The sequence below is a fragment of the Ptychodera flava genome, chromosome 14, assembly GCF_041260155.1.
Source record: "Ptychodera flava strain L36383 chromosome 14, AS_Pfla_20210202, whole genome shotgun sequence".
Lineage (NCBI taxonomy): Eukaryota > Metazoa > Hemichordata > Enteropneusta > Ptychoderidae > Ptychodera > Ptychodera flava.
This window is the reverse complement of record NC_091941.1, coordinates 386,105-412,264: the sequence shown is the minus strand read 5'-3', so window position 1 is coordinate 412,264 and position 26,160 is coordinate 386,105. Positions and strand designations below refer to the sequence as shown.

The following is a 26,160-nucleotide window of genomic DNA, read 5'->3' as shown; positions in this document are numbered from 1 at the left end:
CAAAAATACAAGAGCATCAAAAAACAAAATTGCTGACAACAATAAAAAGACAAAGTCTAAAACCTATTGACATGCTGATGAATGTCACAACAATGAATAGATTTCATTTTCGATTGACTCCTGGATATGTAAGGGTAGATCGCAATCTCATTTCAAAGCAAACACACGTAACTTTTAACCCAAATTACATATACAGTACGCGATTGGTTCTTGCCTTAACCCTCACTACATATACTGTATGCCATTGGCTCTTCCCTACTATGCTTTATTGAGACCCGGAACGGAACTAGTTGGCCAGTTATCCAGGATGGACTCCTCTAACTATTGTGTCAGTTTATCAAGATACATCCCCTGGACTAGTTGGCCAGTTATCCAGGATGCACTCCTCTAACTGTTGTGTCAGTTTATCAAGATACATCCCCTGGACTAGTTGGCCAGTTATCCAGGATGCACTCCTCTAACCATTGTGTCAGTTTATCAAGATACATCCCCTGGACTAGTTGGCCAGTTATCCAGGATGGACTCCTCTAACTATTGTGTCAGTTTATCAAGATACATCCCCTGGACTAGTTGGCCAGTTATCCAGGATGCACTCCTCTAACTATTGTGTCAGTTTATCAAGATACATCCCCTGGACTAGTTGGCCAGTTATCCAGGATGGACTCCTCTAACCATTGTGTCAGTTTATAAAGATGCATCCCCTGGACTAGTTGGCCAGTTATCCAGGATGCTGTCCTGTAACTATTGTGTCAGTTTATCAAGATACATCCCCTGGACTAGTTGGCCAGTTATCCAGGATGGACTCCTCTAACCATTGTGTCAGTTTATCAAAATACATCCCTAGACTAGTTGGCCAGTTATCCAGGATGGACTCCTCTAACCATTGTGTCAGTTTATCAAGATACATCCCCTGGACTAGTTGGCCAGTTATCCAGGATGCACTCCTCTAACCATTGTGTCAGTTTATCAAGATACATCCCTGGACTAGTTGACCAGTTATCCAGGATGGACTCCTCTAACTATTGTGTCAGTTTATCAAGATACATCCCCTGGACTAGTTGACCAGTTATCCAGGATGGACTCCTCTAACTATTGTGTCAGTTTATCAAGATACATCCCCTGGACTAGTTGGCCAGTTATCCAGGATGGACTCCTCTAACTATTGTGTCAGTTTATCAAGATACATCCCCTGGACTAGTTGGCCAGTTATCCAGGATGCACTCCTCTAACCATTGTGTCAGTTTATCAAGATACATCCCCTGGACTAGTTGGCCAGTTATCCAGGATGGACTCCTCTAACTATTGTGTCAGTTTATCAAGATACATCCCTGGACTAGTTGGCCAGTTATCCAGGATGGACTCCTCTAACTATTGTGTCAGTTTATCAAGATACATCCCCTGGACTAGTTGGCCAGTTATCCAGGATGGACTCCTCTAACTATTGTGTCAGTTTATCAAGATACATCCCCTGAACTAGTTGGCCAGTTATCCAGGATGCACTCCTCTAACTATTGTGTCAGTTTATCAAGATACATCCCCTGGACTAGTTGGCCAGTTATCCAGGATGCACTCCTCTAACCATTGTGTCAGTTTATCAAGATACATCCCCTGGACTAGTTGGCCAGTTATCCAGGATGGACTCCTCTACTATTGTGTCAGTTTATCAAGATACATCCCCTGGACTAGTTGGCCAGTTATCCAGGATGCTGTCCTGTAACTATTGTGTCAGTTTATCAAGATACATCCCCTGGACTAGTTGGCCAGTTATCCAGGATGCACTCCTCTAACCATTGTGTCAGTTTATCAAGATACATCCCCTGGACTAGTTGGCCAGTTCTATTATTCAAAATATCCCTCTATCTGCATGTGACTGTATATCTGGCAATGTGATACCTTCTCACACGGCATTTGATCTGACTTCTATCTGCAGGAAAGAATGGATAGATGCTATACAGTCAGTAGCCAATTCATTGAAGGAACAAGAAGAGAGCAAAAGCAAAGCAGCTGACCAGAAGGAAGAGGACCAGACACAGAACAAAGACCTAAAAAAGTTGTGAGCATTCTGTTTCTCTGTCACCTGCATCCCCATGTTGATGTTGTGGTTTTCATTCATTCATCTGGGATGTGTGCCATCTACATGAGACTACATCTGTTTTGTGGCTTGCAAGTTGTGTGACTCTTTCATTGTTAAAATGATAATTCCCATCACACCCATAAGTATATTTAACTCAGAACTTCAGTGCTGAACTTTTCACAGATGTGTACTGATATATGGGCAGTTTTATTCTGGCGTAAATCTGGTGTCAAATTTTCAATTGTTGTACATCCTAAAATTTTGGTTGCCGACATCACTCTGAAAAAAGTTATAAACAATGGCTGTGAAAGGTTAACACTTGAGTGTATATTTTATGTTTCCCCTGATTTTCAACATTTATCATGTCTGTGTATAGCTTGTAGTGGTGCGTTTTGATGTATGTGTTTGATATCCAAATGCTACCATCATACCATTGTGATTCACATCCAAGTAAATCAGTATGTAAATCTCATGTTAAATCATGTTCAGTTTAGCCATTTTTGGAGAGTTTAAGGTAGTATGCGCCTCGAAAGTGAAAGATTTCTGCTCAAACTTTCCTCAAGGAATATTTCAACCATTCTCTTTCAAAATCAAGAATAAAAATCAGGGGTCATCTGTAAATTTTTGCTACCAGAGAAACAAATTACGCAAGATTTACCGATATTTGAAATTCAAAATGGCCGCCATACCTGTAACTCTAAGGAGAAATATAAAATTTTGGATTTTCGAAAAAATAAACGATGAGAAGTTTTCTCACACCAAGAGCTTTAAAATGAGCCCCCACAAGTGTTAGATCAGAAAAGAACTGTTAAGGTTTGAGAGTCTGAATATCTGTCCTCGAGGCGTATTCTACCGTAACAATACAGCTAGCAGTGTCAATATCTGGTTTAGGAGTAGAGACCATTGAAGCCCAATTAAAGGGACATTAGCTGTAACTTTTGAGTAATTTTTCACTGCTCTGTTTTAATATATCAACTACAGAATTTTACTATAATCCGATCTTCATGACCAATGCCCGGTGTCTTGCTTGCCAAAACAGCCTGTATATGTGAAACGACTATTGTTATTGTTGATAAATGTATTCTAGTCCGGACCTGAATACAAAATTTAAACAATAACAATACAGATCATACTCATCTAGGGTATATTTATGAGTTTAAAGAGGAATTCCTCCATGGTTCAGGGATTCAAACCAGAAACTGCAGATGATACACAGAACAAACAAAATAAAAAAAATGACCAAAGTTACAGCTAATGGATCTTTAACTGTATCTGTTTCCATTTTTCAGTAAGATGGTTCAAAATCAAATGCAACATATGTAAAACTGTTTACCAAAGCATGACCACAACATGAATCGTTTTCCAAACATTGGCAACGAGTACACAACTTAGAGTTTAACAATTTAATAATTTTTGATTTGCAACTCAAAATATGGTCGCCGCAAATATATATATAAGCGCCTAAATTTTATCAACAAAAGCCATCACCAGGGTTTGACGTAGTGACATTTTCAAAAACAATATACCATAATGAGAATCCAAAACATCTCTCCAAAGATTTGATGCTATTTTATCAGTAAGAAAGTACAATAAAACACATATACTGGTATGGTTAACAGGACTTTAATGGTAGAGGTTGTCTAAAAGATTCTGTTCAGGCAAATATGTCTTAGTCCTCAAGTGGACTGATTTTGAAAATTTTCCAGTTTAAATGCTCTCTTATATCTTTTACATTCTTGGTTGGTTTGTGAACAACTCTTCTAGCAAAGTCTGATCTCCAAGTTTTGTTTCCAAATGAATAATTTCAGTGTATTTTATAATTTGACATTCCTCATAGTCAGATCTGTATGCAAACCAATTTCAAATTATATTCTGATCGGCGTTTTTGTACTTTTCTCCAGACCCTAGATGATTTTGAATTTTTGAAAGTGCTGGGAAAAGGAACATTTGGAAAAGTGATCCTTGTCACAGAAAAGGCTACTGGTCAACATTACGCAATCAAGATACTCAAAAAGGAAGTCATTGTCGCCAAGGTAAGATCAATTTCTGATTAATGTACTTCATACTTGTTGCCCTTGCAGAATCTTTATTTTTTTAGCTGCTGTTTTCATAAACTCACTCCCTCTCCATTCAGTTTGTTCATCTGGCTGTATCTATCTTTGCCATCCACTTTAAAAAGGTCAGTATTTCCGCAAGCCTCAAGGATTCATGGGCTGCCTTAACTATCTGTAGTATTTATTTCAAATAAGATATTGGAGGAAAAAAAGAGAAGAATTCCCCAAATAGTGGCAGTGCAGTTTGTAAAGTTTGATTTCAACCCATCTTTATTTTCTTACTGATAATTTTCACTGAGCTGTATTTGCCTGTTGCGGTTTAGGTGACACTTCTTATTTACAGAACAAATGAAACTTGCCCACTTTCAGTGTTACCTTTTTATCTGTCCCTGTGTCAAAGTGTATCTAACTTCATTTCCTCTAGGATGTCCCATGTGCACAGAACTGATCCGATGTCTGGTAGTAAATGCCTATCATAAGTCATCTGTCAGTAAAGAATCTGCTGAATGATTCAACAGTGACATTCAAACTGAAATGGTTATTAATGAGGGTTGATTTCCTAAACTGTGATGTAGCCACATGTGTGGGTTTTGTTGTGAACTCTTCAAAAAACAGCCATGTAGACTACATCCATCATCGTGTCTGCTGGATCAATAGTCCAGTTTATGAAACATGTTGTCTTTTTGAGTCGCCTGTGTTGTGTCAGTTCTTTTTTTAAGTAAAATGAATTATTGTCGGTACATAGGAAGCTAAAATGTCAAAACCTGAAGTGTTACGCGTCCAGCAATGGCTGCAAAGGGTGCATATGTGTCATGTTTTTTATACCTTGATTTATCACTTGCTTACTGTGCAATTCTCACTTCCTCCCTTGTATGATAGCTACATTTACCAACCATGTAATCCCTTGTATGATAAACTGACAATGAGCTTATCTCTCAACTATGTCGTCTGTACCCCATCGCATCACATGACAGTGGATCACACAGCCAAAACTAATTTTACTCTTGTGATGCTGTGATGTCTGGTAATGCCTTACTTCATAGTGTGTCCCAGCATTTCATATTGAATTTTTCTGAAAAAATGATTTGTCAAAGCCTATCCATTTGAAGTGACTCTGCCCTGCTAACAATTCAGCCCTCTCTTGTCTAATATACACACGTAAATGCGGGTCGTTTCACCAATTCAATTGTCACTTCTCACCTCCTGGTGGCGCAGTATCTCAATGCAGTTGCCCACTTTGCTAACTCAACAATCTAATGATCTCAATATCATAGTGCTGAATGTGCACTACACGACTCACTATCAGAGGAAAATAAGGTCCAGACTTGAATGTTACGTTGTGCCATTGGGTTAGGTACTTACCTCCTCATAGTTGTATTTGTTTCTGAGTACCTCAACCTGGTTTTAGAATCTTAACTGTTGGACAGTTAATTGATCAACTCATGATGGCTCCCTTCACATGGTGAAAAGTTATAATCTGATACCAAACAATGACTGAAGAAATTATTGGGTGCTTTTCTGTGCTGATCCTTGTGGTACTGTTCAACATTAGAACCTCTGTAGTGTGTTGGCCACAGGCATAAGATGTAGTAGTTGTGACACAAAAAGCCACCTTATGGTACTGAAGGCCTGACTCCAGATTATTAGTCAATTACTATTCATGAGTGAATTACAGAAACAGTGCCAAAAAGACTTACACAATTTATTATTTTATTTTATTATTTTATTTTATGAAACCTTATTTAACGCCGAGGGTAGCCTGGTAAGCTTTAGTAAAGATGCTTATCTTGCCCAGGGTCCTCATTCCATCAACTCTGATCATTAAAAGCAGAACAAGATAAAGTTTGTCTGCCACAAGGACAAATACAACTTACTTCGTATTCCGTAAAGACACTTCGTAAAGTTAGGAAGACTCACTTAGGGCACAGTGAGTTCTCAGTTGATCAACTTTCCGTAAAAAAAAACATGAGTGTATCTCAGTCTTTCTAAAACAGTGGACATAGTGATGTAGAACACGTACTATTTCTAGGTTTGGAATCTGAAGCTTGAATTTTTGTTTCTTCTTTTACAGGATGAAGTAGCACACACACTTACTGAGAATAGAGTACTCCAGACAACAAAACATCCCTTTCTCACAGTAGGTATCTTAACTTGAAATGTAACATCAAAATACGACCTTACACCTTGTGACTGATCTGTTTTGAATAGAAATCGGTTTATTTTTTTGATAAATAATAAAAAAAGAGAGTACCAAACTGTTTATAATCTGTGTTTTTGCAACAGAAATCCTTCATTGTTTAGGATAAAGAAGTGTAAGTTTTGATACACAGCAACATATATTATTAACAATTATATAAACCTCATCCAAAAGTTAATATTAAAACTACAATGATATACAGGTGTCAAGTTTTATTATCACAATAGTTGCTCATCTCTCAACTCTCTTAAGTAAAAATGTGCGATGTCATGCTGTGATTTTTTCTTGTTGAGAAGTGGCAACTTTTCAGATTGTGTTTTGATCAGTTGGATGGTATTTTATCATTCAGGAAAGATTACATTCTATCGATCATGAGAGGAGAAGAAAAGTAGTTTTTCCAAAATTTTGAAGATAGACATGTCATGTATTGAGCGTTTTTGTTAAAAGTGATTTATTTAAAAGTACGGTATATGTTTTGTTAAAAGTTGATTTATTTAAAGGTACGGTATATGCATGCTGATTGTGATAATATTTTTTCTTCTTTTTTTCAGTCATTAAAATATTCTTTCCAAACAAAAGACAGGCTATGCTTTGTTATGGAGTATGTGAATGGCGGAGAGCTCTTTTTTCATTTATCAAGGGAGAGGGTTTTTTCTGAAGAACGAACTCGGTTCTATGGCGCTGAAATTGTCTCAGCATTAGCCTACTTACATTCCTGCAATGTGATTTACAGAGATCTCAAGGTTTGTGCTGCATGCTGAAATTCAATTTACATATATCCATATTGCTTTCCGGAACAATAACAACAACACATGAAGAAAGTAGTTGAAAAAATAGAGATGAATAATTTGCTAAGCAGAGTGAACAAGACTTAAAAGTGGTAGACATTGGCATGATTGGATTGATGAGAACTTAGGTAAAATGCGCCTCAGGGACAGATATTCGGACTGTCAAACTTTTACAATTCTTTTCTGATCCAGCACTTGTGGGGATTCATTTTAAAGCTCTTGCTGTAAGAAAACTTTTTACCATACTCTTAGTTTTTCAAAAATTTTATTTTTCTCTATAGAGTTGACACGGGGGCGTGGCCATTTTGAATTTAAGATATCAGTAAATCTTGGGTCATTGTTTCTCTTGTACCAAAATGTGCACGGTGACCCCCAATTTTTATTCATGATATTGAAAGAGGGTAGTTAAAAGATTCCTTGAAAGTTTTAGTAAAAATTGAAATCTTTCATTCTTGAGGCGCATATTACCTTAACCTAACTTGTCAAGACATTTTGCACTCACATTCATATTATTTGCATTTAACCTTTACAGTTAGAAAACTTACTATTAGACAAAGATGGACATATAAAGATAACAGACTTTGGTCTGTGCAAAGAGGAAATATCCTATGGAGCTACAACAAAAACATTTTGCGGAACACCGGAATATCTTGCTCCAGAGGTAGGTAACCATTTGAAAGCTTCGTTGTTGATCTGCAAGAATGTTAAAGTTTGACGTTCCAGTATATGTGACAAAATATATGCTTTACCTGTGAGTGAGATTCTACCAGTCTCTGCTTCACAAACTACCAACTTTCCAGCATGTTATCAGTAACGTATTAGAACTTTGATTTGAAAAGTTTGAATTTTACACAGTTGCAGAGACTATTACAGGATGGTGTCATTCTTATGCACTAATGATTTGTAGAATATTACAAGTGTTTTGGATGTCATACAAGTTTAGACCCTGTAATTTTTGGTATGACAAGATGAAATTTTCACTGATATTTATCCATTAGTTGTTGATGGGATTAACATTTCAGTTTTACTCATGTGAGAAACTTGTGAAGTTTGAACATGACATCATAGCATGATATTTACATAACGATGGCTATCAAGGTCACAAGATGCTGACTGAATATTAATTATTACTTCACACTTAGAACACCCTCAAAACCAGAAGTGAGCGTAATAATGCTTTACATTTGTGACAGCGCCCTCTGTAGGCTGCTGTTGTGTGAATGGCCCCTGTGTACACTTGCTTACACTTTCAGGTATTAGAAGACAATGACTATGGCCGTGCTGTTGATTGGTGGGGAACTGGTGTTGTCATGTATGAAATGATGTGTGGTAGGTTACCGTTCTACAACAGAGATCATGAAGTGCTTTTTGAAAAGATTCTAACAGAAGATATACGGTTTCCAAAGAACTTATCCGACAGTGCTAAGAACTTCCTTTCAGGGCTGTTGATTAAGGATCCTAAACTCAGGTAAGGGAGACAGCCACACATGATTATCTCATGTTATGTCAAGATCTACTTTATACATTCAGTGAACATATATCTATATTTTATACTGTAAAAGAAGGGGATTTCACTACCATTTTGGCATTTTCAGTGAGATTTAAATTCACTTATTTTTCAATAAAAACAGTTTCACTTGGATTTTTTTCATCAGATTTCACCCTTTTATTCATGTTCACTGGGAATAATGTACATGTAAAAAATGACAGTATGTTATGCATGGCAGAAAATACAGCATATATTATCTGTACTGTCATATGCATACAGTGTACAGTTGTGAACAGTTGTTACTGCCATCATGCCCGATATTAGAATTACTATTGCATTTAAACATTCCTAATTTGTGTTTCTGCTTGTAGATAGTCTGATCTTATGAGCGAAATAACAAACAAAAATAAAACAAAAAGTACGAAAAAACATCGCCACAGTTTTGTAAGAGACCTAGAATGAGAAACAAACCTGTAATTTCTTTTTTGCACCAAGGGAAAACACCGATCTTTGTTATCAGACAAAGACTAGCCTAACTTTTGTTGTGTTTTGGTTTTGGAGATTGTTGAAATTGCATTGGTGTTTTATTCATGTTTGCAGGCTTGGGGGAGGGCCAGAAGATGCAACAGAAATTATGGAACACAAGTTCTTTGAGTCTATTCACTGGGATGATCTCTACAACAAAAGGGTGAGTTGTAATTGGTTGTTCCCAACAGCCACAGTACTTCTGATACTCCTTAAAGGTATACAGTCACCTGTCGCCCATATATGGTCAAGGGGGCGTTCCTTGGTATGCCCATGCCCATGTGAGGGCGCTGTTTTTAAAAAGCGGCCACCCGCTTAAAATCTATAATTGGTTAGATTTTCTCTTTCCTTGGTAAGTGTGGCAAAATTGGAACAGGTGACAGTATACCTTTAACTTCACCATTCCTTGCAAGTCAGTTTCTCTTTGTTAGTCTACAAATAACCTTTGAACTATTGTTACATGCCATGAAAGCATTAAAAATACACTGATTGCTGTCTTGCGGCATGGCTGTTCATTGTGTAGTTCTTTCTCCGACTGGCCTTCTTCAGTGTTGTAAAATTTCACCCTTTGATCATGTGTTCACTCCAGAAACATGTAACTTCTACCAACTGGCTACGGTACATTAAAGCAGAAGTCTTGACTCAGAATGGCCAGCTGTCGAGTGCTGCATCTCTTGTTTGCCATGCATCATTTCTTAAATGGAATTTTGTGCAGTAAAACTTCAAAGCTTTTAGATGACAAAATAGCTCTGTATTTTCCTGTTTGCAGATACCACCACCATTCAAACCAGAGGTGACATCAGAAACAGACACTAGGTTTTTTGATTCAGAATTTACAGTTGAACCAGTAGACCTCACTCCTCCAACAGATAAATGTAAGTGCCTCAGTCTTGCTGTTCCAGTGTCCTCTTTGCTGATGCTAGCTGTAAATTTGGACTCTGTACATGGTTTTAGCATTTGAAAATCACATATAATTTATTAAGAATACCATCGATGTTACATTTTGCAATTTAAGGTAGTATGCCCATCGAAAGTGAAAGACTTAAACTTTTGCTCAAACTTTTCTCAGGGAATATTTCAACAATTTTCTTCACAATGTAGAATAAAAATTGCGGTTGCCGTGCAAATTTTGGTACTAGAGAAACAGATTAGTGTTTCATCCAGGATGGTATCAACAGGCGGGGACTTATAGATTGGGTCCCATCCGTCCATCTGTCTGTCCGCCCGTCTGTCCTTTCCTCCGTCCGTCAGCAGCCATTTCTCTGTCACCGCTGAGCTGATTTTTTTCAAACTGTGTACAAGGATAAAGTACTGTGGCATACATATGCATGTCAATTTATTTTGCAATACGATCCAATATGGCTGCCTGGCAGCCATTTTGTCGCGATTTTTTCATGTTTTTGAACTATAACTCAACTATCCCTGAACCGATTTCGTTCAGTGTTGGTACACAGATAAAGTACAATGGCATATATATGCACGTCAATTTATTTTGCGATACAATCCAATATGGCCGCCGGGGGCCATTTTGTTGTGATTTTTTCATGTTTTTGAACCATAACTCAACTATCCCTGAACAGATTTCATTTAAACTTGGCACACAGACATTGTATTGTAGTGTGCATGTGCATCACAATTAATACTGTGAGCGGGGACTGTGTCATCAGTGATAACTTGTTTCCATAAATTTGCATAATTTATTATAGAGAGGGCCCCCAATCAGAACCAAATCCCCAAAATTTTTGATCTGAGGGCAACATTCCCCCTCAGAGAAACATGGAGAAAACACTTGATATGGTGTGCCTTACATTGAGATACAGATTCTGTGAAATACAGTTATCAAACAACGAGATGCATATTCTTTGAGTAGAAGAAATGTACCATATGTAGGTTCTGTGCATTTGAAATTTTGACTGGCATACTGCTCACTTTTCAGATTTGGACACAATACAGGAGGAACAACCACACTTTGAGAAATTTTCATATTCTGCTGACAAAGGACTCCTGAAGAAGGATTGAAACAACAAAAAACAACTGTGAGGAACCAAGAGAAGATGTAAAAAAAGAAATATTAATAACAAAACAGATTCAGTATGCTTGCCACAGATCAAGCAGATGGATCTCAAATGAATCTGTTGTCATTTTGCACTCAAACTGACGTACATATATTGATATATTAATTGAATCAGGGTCCTGACTCCATCAAAGTACAGTGTCTGTCACTCATTTCATCGTATGTAGTAGGCTTTTGAAATCCTCATCTCAATGTATCTGGCGGTGCTATCATTGCAGATATAAAAGTACACTATATTAATGTTACAAGTACACATATACTCAAACAAACTTTCAGATTCACTGAAATGCATTATGGTCAGTGCTATAGTTTTCACAGGCAGGAAAATATTCCAAATTGTGAGTGGTACAAACACTTGTACATGTTAGGAAACTATAGTAGGGCTGTCTTATTGGTGGTAGTTATTTCTGATTTGCTTATTGTACAGTGAACTATGAACTTTGTATCAAGTTGCATCAGAGTATTGGCAATCAAGTTTTGCAAGATAGCAACTGCAACAGCGTAAACTTTGCTGATGAATGTAAAGAAAATCTCAGAGATAGAGAGATGTTCTTGTAGTGTCACCATTATAAGCTTACAAAATGATGGACAATAAAAGTCATGCTTTGAGGGGAAAACGTAATTTTCTAACCCGACAGTTTTCGTGTTAGTAGTTGTCCCAGTACACAGTGGGTATCAAAGCAATAGTTGCTGTTATGTACAACTGTCAAACAGATAATGAAACCCAGAGAAAGACACAAACATATGTATTCTTTGGACACTGATGATGAAAAATTAATCATGTTTTAACAAATTTGTCCAAATTTGTGATTTTTATTCAACTATGTATTTCCATCAAAAGGAACGTTATTTTTTGAGAAAGACTTGATCATGTTATTTTCACCTGTTTTTACTTAATATTCCACAGCCAAGTGTAGCCAAACTTATGTTCCTGGGTTTGTCAGTCGTATGAAATACTAGAGTCAATAGCGTCTAAAATGTACTCGGATTCAGAATCAGGTAGTTCTGAGATAGGATATGACTACTGTTGAGAGTGGATTCAGATTGTGTCTGTAGATGAATAGAGTCTAAAATGTAATTGAAATCAGGCAATATTGTATCAAGTTTTGTAAGAACTAGAGTGCATTCAGATTCAGTAAAATTCATGCAGCTGGTATGATTCCCTGTAGTCGGAGATTTCCAATATTCGTAGAATTTAAAAAATGTATGTCAGTTCTAGGTTTGCCATCAGATAGATGCAAGCAATATATTGTTTGTCATCAAATTTTTGAAGTGTCTTAACCTTGGTTCCATATCTTTCCAAGATATTGCATGTGAATGACCAGGGAGAATGATAATGCCATGAACGTTTTCTTCAAGATATGCTGTTCAGGGTGAACAATCTGAATATGAGTGTATTTTCCATGACAGTTTGTGCAGTTGAGGGGAGTAGTTCCTACCACACTGTGATGCATTTGAGTTAAAATATTGTCAGTATGTCATTCTCGACATCAGAAAGAAAGATGATGTATGCTTCTTTCACTGAATGTCTCACATTTCACTGTGACAAATCAGTACATCTTTTTAAGAGTCTTGAGTGTTTGCTCGGGCAAAGCCAAGCTAAGACATAACACTGCAGCCCAAAAATTGTAATGATACAGCAGAGGCATTGAAGCTGAAATTCTATTTTGAACTACATTGTTCAGTGTTGATTGTTTGAACATGTTATAAAAAAAACCCAGGATGGCATTGAGGTACGAACACTGCAACTCTCTCTGTGACATTGGCTGCTGGTAATGTTGGCAGGTGTCAATCAAGGATAGATGCTTCAAGTCTGCAGTGAGGTGTAAACAAAGAGCACATTATAACCATTTGCAACGTGGACACTTCTTGAATATGTGTAAGTAGTTTCTGTAGTGAGCAGGTTCTCCGATACTTTTGATTTGCTTTCAGAATTCAGTGTAAGTGTCTTAGGACCTAGATAATTGAGGCACACCACCTGTGAAAATAAAACCATGACTTTTTAAGACGTAAATATTATGTATCTGTAGCCTGTAGCACTGTTGCTGTAGTTTTTCTGCACCGTAGACATCACGGAGGAAAGAACGCTTGCAATGTAAAGGCAGTTGCACCTAGGACAACAGTGCTAAAGCAGATTTTATACGGCAAGTATTCAGAGATACCATGTTGTGTACAAAAATCATGTATTTTATTTGATTGAAAATTTACAGATGTAACTGACTTGTACTCAGAAGTAAAGCACTATCTCAGTGATTGCATCGGGCAATTTCTTTAATCATGTATGTACACAGTTGAGCTGTAATTTGACTGAATTATGTTCACCCAACCATGGACAAAACCATAGACTAGACCAAACCCAATCATTTCTAGGAACTTGCTTGATTTCTTTGGTTAGATTATTTTTTACTGTTTTAGTGTACCCTGTATGTTCTACTGGTTTTATGTTTTTAAAAAAGCCATATTAAAAAAAAAATTTAGAGATTTTTTTGACACTTGACCATATACATGTATTGACATATCTGGGATTATATTTGAGGAGCAAGTTCATGTACGAATATGTGTTTATCCCAACTGTGTAGTAAATTTATGTTCCAAAGAACTCAGATTATTTTCAGACATGAAAAGCTGTGTATTTTCTTGCTTATCTGTATGCTACAGCTAAAAAATTTGACTTTCTTTTCTTTTTTTTGTGCCAAGTTGTGGGGTTGCTAGTAATTAATGCTTTCTTCAGCAACTTCTGCGACTATAAATACCTGACACAGACCCTTATTTGCAGGACAGCTGGGGACTCATGATGGACAAAACTAACACAAAAATAGGGAGTTTGATATGATGTTTTGGGAATTGATTTTTATGGAGAATGGTGCTTCAACTCGAGGCTTCCTTGTTTGGAAAAATACATCAAAACATCACAAAAGTGATGAGTAACAAAGTGCAAGGAGTGCAGAGCACAAAGCAGCAGACAATACCTTGAGTAGTTTTGAGCATGCTCAGTTTGACCTGTACAAAGTGGGTCATAGTAAGGTACAATTGATGATACTGCAGTAAAATCATTGAGGTCAGGAGAGGTCAAAGTTCCGGACATGAAAGACATGCAAGTTTTTTTTTTCTCTCTAAACCTGTTGAAAACTGGCAAAGTTTGCAGTATTTCTTGTTTTTATGTAGGTTTCCTTTTTTATGATATTGCTCCTCTGTTCTGCAAAAATAATGCCTTTTTTTGTACCATTTTGTAAAGTAGATATTTTCATGTTGATACCATAGACTCCCCATATGTATAATATTTTATGGCATTTTGTGTTGTCAGGGGACTAGAACGGGATGGAACATATAGTCAGTGGTTTTGAGGAAGACAACTTTGGCAATATTGCTGACATCAGTGTCACACAGTAGACTCACAGTGAGACTCATAGAAATAGTGGCATTTTTTTCAGATGTAAGATTTCAAATGCATTACCCACTCTTAGTTAACTCCTAGTATTAAGCTAACTTTAGAGTTCTGTCATGTTGTGTAAGCATCTCAGTCCCTATGCCCTTGATAGTGTTCAGCCACAATGCTGAACACAATGGCTTGAAGTACAATACTGTGTCCCTTGTATCAACTTTTGTTTTTGTGTGTTCACATAAAGAACACTGCACTTCAGAGTTAGATATTCTTCTTTTGACAGCTACACATTGCAGGCAATCAGATGCAGAAATACCAATATTAAATACATTATAATATTGGTAGTTGCTTTGACTGTGGATCAACTGCCAGATGATGTTCATTCAGTTAATGCTGAAATGAATAGATGTATCTATTGCACAGAGAAGGCACTTACCTGACACTCTCAACTCGCCAGTTTTTACTAAAGTGAATCATGGATAGGACTTCCTGTGGGTACTCTCCGTAAGCAAAGACTTTGACAGAATTATAGAGTTCTCATTCTTAAGTAGAGTTGCTTCAAATAACAATCTAGAATAAAGGACCACCTCAGTACTGAGTTTCCTTTGTGTACACTTCAGATATACTTAAATGTAGAGAAGTTCCTTGCAGGAAGGGGTGTTCACTCAAACAAAAAAAAATCAATAAAGAATGGGCATAAATAAAAACAAATATCAAGTGGTATTTTTAATTCTGATAGTGTAAATCTACCAGACATACCTTAATGGAGAGGGTTGTCATGACTGAAAAACTGGTTCAAATAAAATGATTGTATGTATAAAGAAGTGATGATTTGCCAGTTGTTATCATTTAGTCTTGTTATCGCTGTGGGCCATCTGAGAAAGAGAGAGTCTTACAGCATGGGCAAAATTTATTCCAGCTACTGTAAGGGAGGGGGATGCATAGGATTTCCACAAGAACTTGACATAATGGAAATGATGACCCTCTCTCAGATACTTGCTTAAATTCTCCACCCCATCTTTTCTTCTCACAAAAAAAACCAAACAAAACATGAACATTCTCTACTTCATGAATGAAATGGCCTTGCTATAGTACAACATGAAAAAACTTGCCGTCCTGTCAGAATTCACCAACCAACCTCCGCCTTGTCAAAATTCACCAACCCACCTCTGTCTTGTCAGTGACCTTTTCTTTACTATCTTTTGATCATTATGCACAGCTACATTGTGCCAAACTAGCAAGGAACTGTAAACATTAACCCCACTTGCCTACAGCATCCCTCTCCCATCTGTGCTTTTGAACTTATTCCATGAGTGACATCTTTTATGTCAATCCATCTAATACATTTGGATTCCTCCAGATAGCTGTTGCTTGGCCAATGTTTCAACCCACATTTAATGAATTAATTAAGCAGACCTCTCCCTTCCTCACACAAGCTGACTAGCTTTCTATATTTACAAATATTTCTGGAAGAATTTGAGATCTTTGGTTAACACCTTTCTTATGCTTGCAAAGTATAAAAGCAGGATATACTGGTTGACAACAGGTTTGCGATTAGACAGGTGTGTGGATGTCCACGTCCACACACAGGGAAGGGGCAGACTGTATGATGGATTTCAAAATATTTTTAGGAAGATGCCAAAGTTCTTTTGGAAAAATCTTTCCACCTTGGTATTAACAAAACAATGCCAAGGAATCACAAACAAAAATATCAATGCATTAGCAAGTATTGTATTTCTTTTCTCCAAGTGATGTTTAGAAGTAATGTTTTGACAAGGTATGCCTTTGACGTTTTTCATTTGTTCATAACACCAAATTGCAGTGTTTTAGCTCCACTGTCAGCAATGCCGAGCTTATCTAATAGATGGATGTGTGGTGTCATCGTTGTCTGTCAACTTTTTACATTCCAAGCTGCTTCTTCAAAACAGTTGTTTGATTCCTTTAATATTTAGAGTACAAGTCCCCAGGGATGACCTTATCAGATTTGCATATTGTGCAGAAATATGAAAATTTGCATATTTGAGGCTAACGTCTGTGTGTGTGTCTGTCTTTCTGTCTGTTGGCGCGACATCTCAATTCGGTAAATTGATTCAGTTTGCAAATTGCAAGAACTGATTAGCTCTGGTGGGCATGGCTTGCATAGTAAAATCATTTGCATAAATAATGCTTGTAGAAAAACATATACATTGACAACGGATCCATACAATGCGATGAGAATTGCCACAAATGTTCATCATACTAGGATATATCAGCAGTGAATGATATTGGGGGATGACATGCAAGTTAATTGCTAATTTGCATATTTAATGAGTTTTCTTAAGGAGAGACATATATCTGAATTGACGTGATCATTGTTGACGAAACTTGCTATGTACATTGAAGATACATTTTTGAAAGTCATTTTGCATTTTTACTTTAGCTATACATTAATTTGCATATTTAACAAACTTTCCTAATTAGGGATACATATTTGGATTAACTTCAGAAAAATGTAATGAAACTTGCTGTGTACATTGGAGATAATATTATATAACATTATATAAAGTCATTTAGCATTTTTACTTCAGCTAATTACTAATTTGCATATTTAATGCACTTTCCTAATTAAGGATATGCATCTGAAATGTGTTGATTAAAGTTTAGGGAACTTGCCATTTACAATGAAGATACTATTTACAACAATAATAAAAGTTGTTTAGCATTTTGTGATTGGCTAATTACTAATTGCATATTCAACGAACTTTTCCTCATTAGGGGATATATATATCTGAATTGACTTGATCGAAGTTGATGAAACTTCATATGTACATTGAAGATACTATGATGTAACAGTTTTGAAAGTCATTTAGCATTTTTACTACAGCTAATTACTGATATCAGCTATTACTTATTTGCATATTTAATAAACGTTTCTTACTAGAAATATATACATCTGGATTGACTTGACAAGTCAAGTGACAAAGTGTACATTGGAGATACTATGATATAACATTCATTAGCATTGTGTTAGCATGTTTAGGTAAACTTAATAGCTCAGTTGCATACCTGATGAACTCATAATTAGGGATAAATATCTGAATAGACTGTAATCAAAGTTGACAAAACATGCTATGTTCATTGAAGATACTATAATAAAATATTACTGAAAGTCACTCAGCATTTTTACGGTTGGTAGTTACTAATTTGCATATTGAACTAACTTTCCAAATTAGGGACATTAAAGACTGGAAGGACACTACAAAAGTTTATGAAACGTACTACAGCAACAGACTCAGCAAAGCTGGACAGTTGCCTGTATGTTACATCTATTTTTTTGTGCAGCACACACAAATTTTGTAGATAACATGCTGTAAATAAAGAGAAGGTGTCAAATGACGTTTGTTCACTGAGACGGAACTGTAACTTTATCTACAATGTTATCTGCATAGTGTGTGTGCTACACAAAAAAGTAAAGGTAACATACAGGCAACTGTTCAGCTTGGATGATTGTCAATGAATGTATTTTGATGAGACAATTATATTTTAGTTGTGAAAGATATTTTGCTTCGTCATGTCAGCTCATTTATTATTGACATATCCAATGAGCTTTCACAGTTTGGCATATATAGCTTGAAGGATTTGAGCAAAGGCAATTACACTTGCTACATAAAGTGGTGATAGGATGACAACAGTCAAAGATATGTAGTATTTTTATTTCAGCCAATTGCATATTTATATATGTTTAATGACTTTTGGAATTAACGGTTGTGAATGTTGTTCATGATGTTGATCATAGCAATTTCAATGAAGTTGCAAACTTGTGGAAAAGTTTCAATTTACAGACAACTTCAATATATACTGAAACATGTGAGCATAATTTCATCTGGTTGGTCATGCCGTCCTGAAATGAGCTATCAATTCTTCATCAACACATTTCCCACAAATAGTTAGTCTGCACATACTAACTAGGGAAACAAACTGTTGACTATTAAACAAGCGGCTGCACTTTACTAACTTCAATGATGAATCTTTTATCAGTGACTTCATAGTCTATCAAGCAGAAAATAAAAAGTGTTGACTTTCAAAAACAGCCTCTTTAGTGATTAATAAGTAAAAGTAAGGGGTAATTGCTTCTGGATCACCTCCTTACAATGTCTTTAATAAAAGTCAAGTTCTAAAAGATTATGTAGCACATTGTATGCAAAATTTCACACATGAAAAGTAAAATTTATATGTTTTTTTTGTTCTAGTCAAAATAGCCGATCAGAAGAAAATCTCTACCTTATATTTGATAAGCAAACAGCTTTGAATAAATGACTACACTTGGGGAGGACAGGGGGGTCTCCTTTCCAATGCTGAACTTTTGAAGTAACACTAGGTAAAATACTTGATAAATGTACTTGTATATATTTACATACTAGTATATGAATGTACTGTATGGTACTCCTGCACATTAGGGAATACGTAGAGTATATCTTAGGTGGTGTTCAATAAGCCTGGACTAACATTATATCCTAGGGAGCTGTCATTATTTACGGCCTGGGGTTGGGGAATGGGGGAGGGGAGGGTCATTCAAAAAATTGAAAAACTTCAAGGGAGTTGCTCAAAATGTGGAGAGGAAGAAGGGGGGGTTAATCAATTTTTTTGTGTGAAATAAATTGAAACACTTCTCAGATTCCACCATTACACACATCAATTTCTCAAAATTTTCCATGCAAGATAGAGCACAGCCCCCTCTGACACTTTTCCCCACAGCCTCTCGCGTGTTCTCCCTCCTGTACCTTCAAATTCTGCCCAGTCAGATATCCTAGTGAAAACTCTGTCATGATACCCATCAAACAATATACTATATGGTTGTATACTGGTTATAGCGTGAGCTTTTATATCTGTATTTTTTTTGTTTCACTTTTTTCAACCGTCATAAGATAACCGATGATTATCTAGCAGGGTACATCAGGATTTTAAAGGTCTTTACTATTGCTGTGTATTTTATAAATTTTACAAATATATAAATTGGTATGTAACTTTTCTAAGAGGGAGATGGGGGGGGGGGTCAGTCAAAATTTCAGAGTTAGAGAAGGGGTTACTCAAATTCATCACGGTTGGCCGGGGGGGGGGGGGGGGGGGGGGCGAGGTTGCTTGAACTTTTGGTGTTTTTTCCAATTAGATTCCTCCGACCCCCAGGCCATAAATAATGATGGCTCCCATAATTCCACGAGTGCATAAAACACATTTCTACATTTGATGGTTTTTGTGTTTATAAACACTGAATCTATACCAATTTAAACAGTATCCTCAAGCAATAAGATGCAATATGAAGGCAAGCATGTCAATGAAAAACACTACAGGGACAGCTTGAAGCCAGATGTAGTGCATGTAGTCGCTTCATTATCTAGTTACGGATATCTGTGTTTGTTGACCAGACAACTGTCTAGCAGTGAATACATTGGGGAGGTCGGGTCCCCCTCCTCATGCAGACACTCTTGAAAAACAAGTCAAAAAACATATTTGGTGATACTTACAATAATTACGTCACATGTGAAAATTTTTGCGTTACTCCCACCCCCCATGTTTTTTTATCATTTTGTAGTAACCCCCAACCAAACTGTTCATAATTTTTTAAGTGACCCTCCCCGATTCTTCAACCCCCCTTTCGTAAATAATGATGGTTCCCTTAGGACCGCTGGAGGAGGGCAGTGTTTCTGTTAGTGCGCCAGCAACGTCCATACAAGCTTTGATCTTCGTAGGTGCAATTCTCTCTGCTATGTCGTGTCTTTCAAAGTTCCCGAGAAAATTGAAAGTCGACAAAATTTGTTTCCCAGGGATTCTAATGTATACTTATGAATTTCTCTTACTCTTCATGCCAACACGTTTGTGCTGAACGTATTCTTTACGTGTTTGTTATTCAAGATAATGGTACCGGCAAAACTACTGAAGTCAACGTACACTTATATATCTAAGCTTACGCGTTGGAGAATAGCCTACTGGTAACTTTCAACTTAGTCCGTACTTGCTTTAATTGATGGAGGAAGCATCGCGTAAGGAGTGTATGACGAACGTCATAAATTCAAACCTCGGCATATTTACTATACACAGGAAATGTAATTTTCTATACCAACGTCGGGTTCGGCGTTGTCAGATGTAAAAGCATACTTTTGTGACCAAAGTGTTGCCGTTCGACCAATCGTGATTATTTGTTCTCTGCAAAGTGAAGTGGAGCAATTTTAGAACTGAACTCACTAATGTCAGCATTGCATGGAACTTAAGTAACAGATATTACTACTTTGTACTTGAAGTAATTTTTGTTATTATTTATAACATATATTTATATATTATTTATATATATTATTTATATATATATAATATATATATATATATATATATATATATATAATACATATGGATGTGTGTTTCTGTGTGTAATACAAATTACTGTAATATCTGTTACTGAAGTTTCATGCATCCTGCAATCTTCAGACAGTGTATATGTGTGCGTGTATATATATTTCTATAAAAGCTAATTTACTTATTTATTAAATTAAAATCATTTATGTATTTAAATTATTTAATTTTAAATTATTTTAATAAGTGAAGTAATTATATATATATATATATATATATATATATATATATATATATATATATATATATATATATATATATAATGATGCACACATTACGGCTTTTGTAGATATAAAAGCGACGGTGAGGAAAAGTAACAATATTCAACAATAATAACAAAAGCAGCAAGAAGGGAAACTAAATCATTTCTTGTGAGATTGTACTTCAAACACATACAACCTGCAATATCAAGTGCAAGAGTGGAAATCTATTATCAAACTAGCGCAGTACTTTGTTTTGGCCAACTCCCTGTATATATAGGGTGAATTGGTGCCAGATGGACGAACAGAAAATATGGTCAAAATGTGGCGGGTTTTATTGATGAACGGCGGCATTATTAAACACATACGTGACAATTTTTTTGAGGAAGAAACAAGCGTATCCATGATACGAAGTACTCCCTTTCATCATCTTAGTATCGCCCTGGTAACGCGACACGCTGATTGGTTGATGTCGATTTCAACATGGCAGCCAGATCGACGTAGCGATGAGGTAGGTGAGCTGCTGATCGCACGAAAAACCGCCGTCTTGGTCGAAAGTAAACCTTTCTTTTCATTGGAATGGCGTTTCCGATGTTTTGTGTCTTTCAGGATTTGCCCTAAATGCTGCTGGACCGGCAATTACCCAGAGGAATTTAGCAATAACAGCGGTCAGTGCGATCCGTGGAAGGAAAGGAGTCAGAACTGAAGGAATTTCATTCATTGATGAAAGCTGTTGGTATCGCTGGAGAAGCGACCGGTCTTTATCGAAAGCTAGTTTTGTTGTGTCCCATTTTATTAGCACTACGACTCATAGTGAATGTGATTGCAGCATGGATTTTTCTTGACTTCGCCAAGGGATACTTTATTTTGACGGGATTACGGAAGGACGGATACACCAAGCTACATGAACATCATAATAATGGCTCACCGACGAAAACAAGACTCTACGAATGGGACGAATGAATATAATCCCAATTTCATAGTTTACCGAAAGGTAGGATAAATATATTTGACTTAGTTACTTAATTGATTTGTGGGAGACTTCTGACGGTGCACATCTTGAAGGAGATCGTAAGAAAGATGTTGAAGGTCTCGCGATGTGTGGTGCTCCTTCGTGACCGCGCTTGTCCCTTCTCTGTTGGCACGGGATCTTCGTCTGTATTTTTATTATTATTATTATTTTCATAAAACAATGGTAGCATTTTGACAAGCTGTATCATATCCAGTAGTCTCGGGAAGTGAGCTTGAAGGGTTGCCCTTGGCTGCATTCGAACAGCATAATGAATTCATTGGATAACGATAACCTTCATGCGAAATTTATATTGATAACTCAAAAACGTCGTCTTCACATTACGCACCGAGTATAATGTCTGCTCCGCATTTCTCTTCAGTCTCTCCTTCAACGTTAAATTTTTGTGTGAGTTTAACTAATGAAAGTAGTAGAATAAGAATCCTCGTAATTGTATACACCGCTCACCTTTTAAAACTGTCAGAACAAAATATGTGGCAATTAATATTCCCTGTTCGCCTAGCCTGAACTTTGATTGTATAGCGAGGGAAAATAACCCAACCGACTGGTTCTGCATCGTACCGTTATATGCAAGCTCGCATAATTATACATGCAGTGATGCATGTATACATAGCCATGGACCGTCTGTTATATAGTGTAGCTGACAATTCCCTTTGCAGGTAACACATGGAAATTTTAACTTGTACTCAGATCGACTCATATTTATATGTGGTAAGAATGACATTGTGATGGTATATTATTTTGAGGATCATTTTAGTGAATATATATAGTGCAGCAAATCACATGCACACCACAGCAAGGCAGTTGGTGACAGACAGAGCAGCGTAACACATTTATTAGCGGAATCTGTCCAATAAGCTGGTGGGATGTTGACATGGTAACAGAAGTTACTGCATTTATTGAAACCATATTACAGTAAAGGCCAGCGTCATGGTTTTGGCCGATGAACTATAAGTATAATGAGCAGTTCAAATTTCAAAGTGATGAATTTATTCTGAAAAATAGTGTACAGAAATTCTACTGTTGACCTGAACTGACGGTGTTACATAGTTTTAAAATCACAATTTACATTTTTAAGAGGTTGTCTTCTAGTTCATATCAGAAAAAGTGAAAAATTCCATATTATTTCTGTTCGTAGAATTTTATTGCCTTGCATATTTTGCACAAAGCATTTCTGGGGCATTTTGATATGTGTAAAGGGACTTGACATTGGGACGTGTCTGGTACCCTTGTTGAATACGGTAATATATATCACAGTCCCTCCACCACTTGTGGTTATATGATGTAATTTTTGCATTGACATGTAGAGAGTTAAGGAATGTTTTATGCAATTTTGTTTGACAGATGTGGAAAAGCCTGGCAAATACCTCCGGTAGACAAGTCAAGGTCAACATCACCAAAACCTCAATCATAAGAAAAGGAAAAAAAAAAAATGCAGTATGGTATATTCGATTAAATTAGTCAAAAGTTAAGATTGAAAAGCATTGGCTTTCATTGCTGTCCGTATGGTGTCTGAAAATAGTAATGTACACATGCAGAAAGTTATACAGTGATGCAATATACACCGTCTGTCTCTGCACCATAGCACTGTCATATTGCTAATATCATATGGGAGGTTTGGTTGCCCAGTGCTTGCTCAGAAACATAGGATTTGGCATTTCCAGCTATCTACATTTGTTTATATTCCGTCTTCTGTTGAATGTCAATCTTTGGTTGCTTGCTAAGATGTAAGTCACAGTTGAATGAAAAATAATTAATGTTTGTAATTGTCAGTGGCAAGCAATATTTGCTACCACATCAGAAAAAATAAGCAAACTGTACAAATGTAATAGATATTGCTTGCAGACTGTCAAAGAAAGTCAAATAATGTTGGTCCAGTTGTTCAGATTTGGAAAATTTTATATTGATGAGTAAATAAGATTATTGAGATAAAGAGATTTATCTAGCTTGAATAAAGAATCTTTAAATCAATCTATTGCTTAATAAAGCTTGATAATGAGAGAGCTAGATATTGTTGACCTTTATCTTTGATAGGTCACCGGTTTGTATCATTTCGCAAGTTTTGCTGTCACGACATCCAGATTAGCTGTCATTCAATGTGATGGTGTATAATTGTATTTTTTCTTTGCCATTGTTGTGTGTTACTCTCAGTGTTACTTTCATGCCTTTTTTTTTGCGGATAATTCTCTAGATGGCTTGGAAAAAAAGAGTTTCCTGCCAGGTTACAGTGGCAATACTGTCTAGATGCTTCTGTGCATCTGACTTACTTAGTTGAAGGTGCATTGTGATGGATATACAAAATGTATTTTTCCTAGAAAGCTGTTCTGTTGTGACGACTTTCCTCAGTGCGTGTTTCTATTCCAGACATTTTATTGGTTTAGATTATGATAATAATCAATTTGAATGAACAAATTTTTCTTTTTCAAAATTGGTTTCCATGCAAAATAATGATATGAATTGATTTCAGATCTGTCTGTCAATATTGTCGCGTCAGAGACTTTTCAAAATATCCTCAGTGCCGCTGACCCATGCTTTTATACTGTGAGTGTAATACCACAGTGGTAATATTGAAACACACATTACCCGATGTGCAGTGGAACAATACAGGAATGACGTCAGCTCTTATTGAATTTTGTCAAGTCGTAATTTGCTGATTAATGGTACCGGGGAATGACCAATCAGTGGCAGGGGTTGTGATTTGGCGAGTTGCTATGCAGCATGGGGATGAACACTTTAATATTATTTTCACAGAGCATAGTAACTGCAATTTATTGACAACTTTACCTGTTAAATGATTGAGGCTGCGGCTGAATGGTGGGACTGTTCATTACCAACTATCAGCTTATTCCAACATAAAAAGGCTTACAAAATGTAATTTGCTGCGTGTCAGGGACGAGGATACGCTCTCATCTGTACAACCAAAACCATTCTCATAGTGTACAATCTTTCACAAAAAGCTCTCTCATTCCCTCAAATGAAAATTTAAAAAATGAAGAACATACTTTAGTCTAAGAGAAAGACAGCAATTAACCAGAAAATAAAATAATTTATAATATGTAAAATGCAATGCAATCACCCAGTTTCACCTTCAACAAAATGCTATTAGATGTCTAGAACAGTGCTTTTATTTATCAGATCCAACATAAATTGAACAAAGAGTTGTAGTCAGTGGCGAGAATATTTTGAGTTGCATGTGTTTCTTGTTATTTTACACTGTTACAGTAATGGATTTGCCATTTGCTGATACAAAGCACTCAATTTCTAGCTTGCTTTTCCATCCCACTTATGAAATTACAGTTTTTACAAGAGCTACCCTTTATCAAGAACTTAGGCACTGTAGAAGATAGGAAGGCCACGTATTATTTTTTTGAGATCAAATAATTACCTGATTTAAGGTCATTGATGTTGCTGGAATTTAGATCGGGAGATCAGATAAGGTTGAGGAACATGACTACTAACACCAGATCAGTGTTGCTATTAAACACCCTTCTGAAGTGTCTTATTAAAGACTGATTCTCTGTAGTCTAGTCAAAGATAGCTGTTATGCTGACATAACTTGTCAGCTTTGGTCGCATGAAATTCTCTCAGAAATTCCAGCTATCAGACAAGTAAGCCATGGAAATACAGTGTTATATGTCAATTACAATGGAGGGAAGAAAATGAGAATGACATAATGTAAATACTGCATGGAGAATGATCTTCAAGTATCCTTAATACTGTGGTTTGATGGCATCATATCGTGATGAAAGCTCACATCATTTTGATAACGTAGAATTAACTTAATTACAAGGCAAATCTCAGTTCTCAGACATATGATGGATCACTCTTGATGAGCTCCAACTCATCCCATGGTGTCACTACATGCAATGGGTAATCTATCAAAGCCCATCCAAAGTATGCTCATTAATTTTAATCAACAGCCATGGATTTAATAACTTGATTGATATTCTAGGATGCATAGGTATC

The 26,160-nt window shown here is 36.5% G+C and overlaps 2 protein-coding genes across 2 annotated transcripts in view; both read left to right on the top strand.

Annotated features, from left to right (window-relative positions):
* LOC139148878 (RAC-gamma serine/threonine-protein kinase-like) overlaps positions 1-11,332 on the top strand; it is a 31,802-nt gene extending 20,470 nt beyond the window's left edge. The window contains 10 exon segments of the mRNA XM_070720307.1: positions 1,931-2,025; positions 2,028-2,053; positions 3,976-4,107; positions 6,200-6,265; positions 6,877-7,068; positions 7,646-7,774; positions 8,367-8,581; positions 9,203-9,290; positions 9,897-10,002; positions 11,064-11,332. Coding sequence (XP_070576408.1) covers positions 1,931-2,025; positions 2,028-2,053; positions 3,976-4,107; positions 6,200-6,265; positions 6,877-7,068; positions 7,646-7,774; positions 8,367-8,581; positions 9,203-9,290; positions 9,897-10,002; positions 11,064-11,146 — 1,132 coding nt within the window. The 3' untranslated portion in view covers positions 11,147-11,332.
* A 10,349-nt stretch (positions 11,333-21,681) lies between these two features.
* Positions 21,682-26,160, top strand: part of LOC139148877 (regulator of G-protein signaling 7-like) — a 142,273-nt gene continuing 137,794 nt past the window's right edge. Inside the window, 1 exon segment of the mRNA XM_070720306.1 lies at positions 21,682-22,158. Within this exon segment, the coding sequence (XP_070576407.1) occupies positions 22,069-22,158 (90 nt within the window). The 5' untranslated portion in view covers positions 21,682-22,068.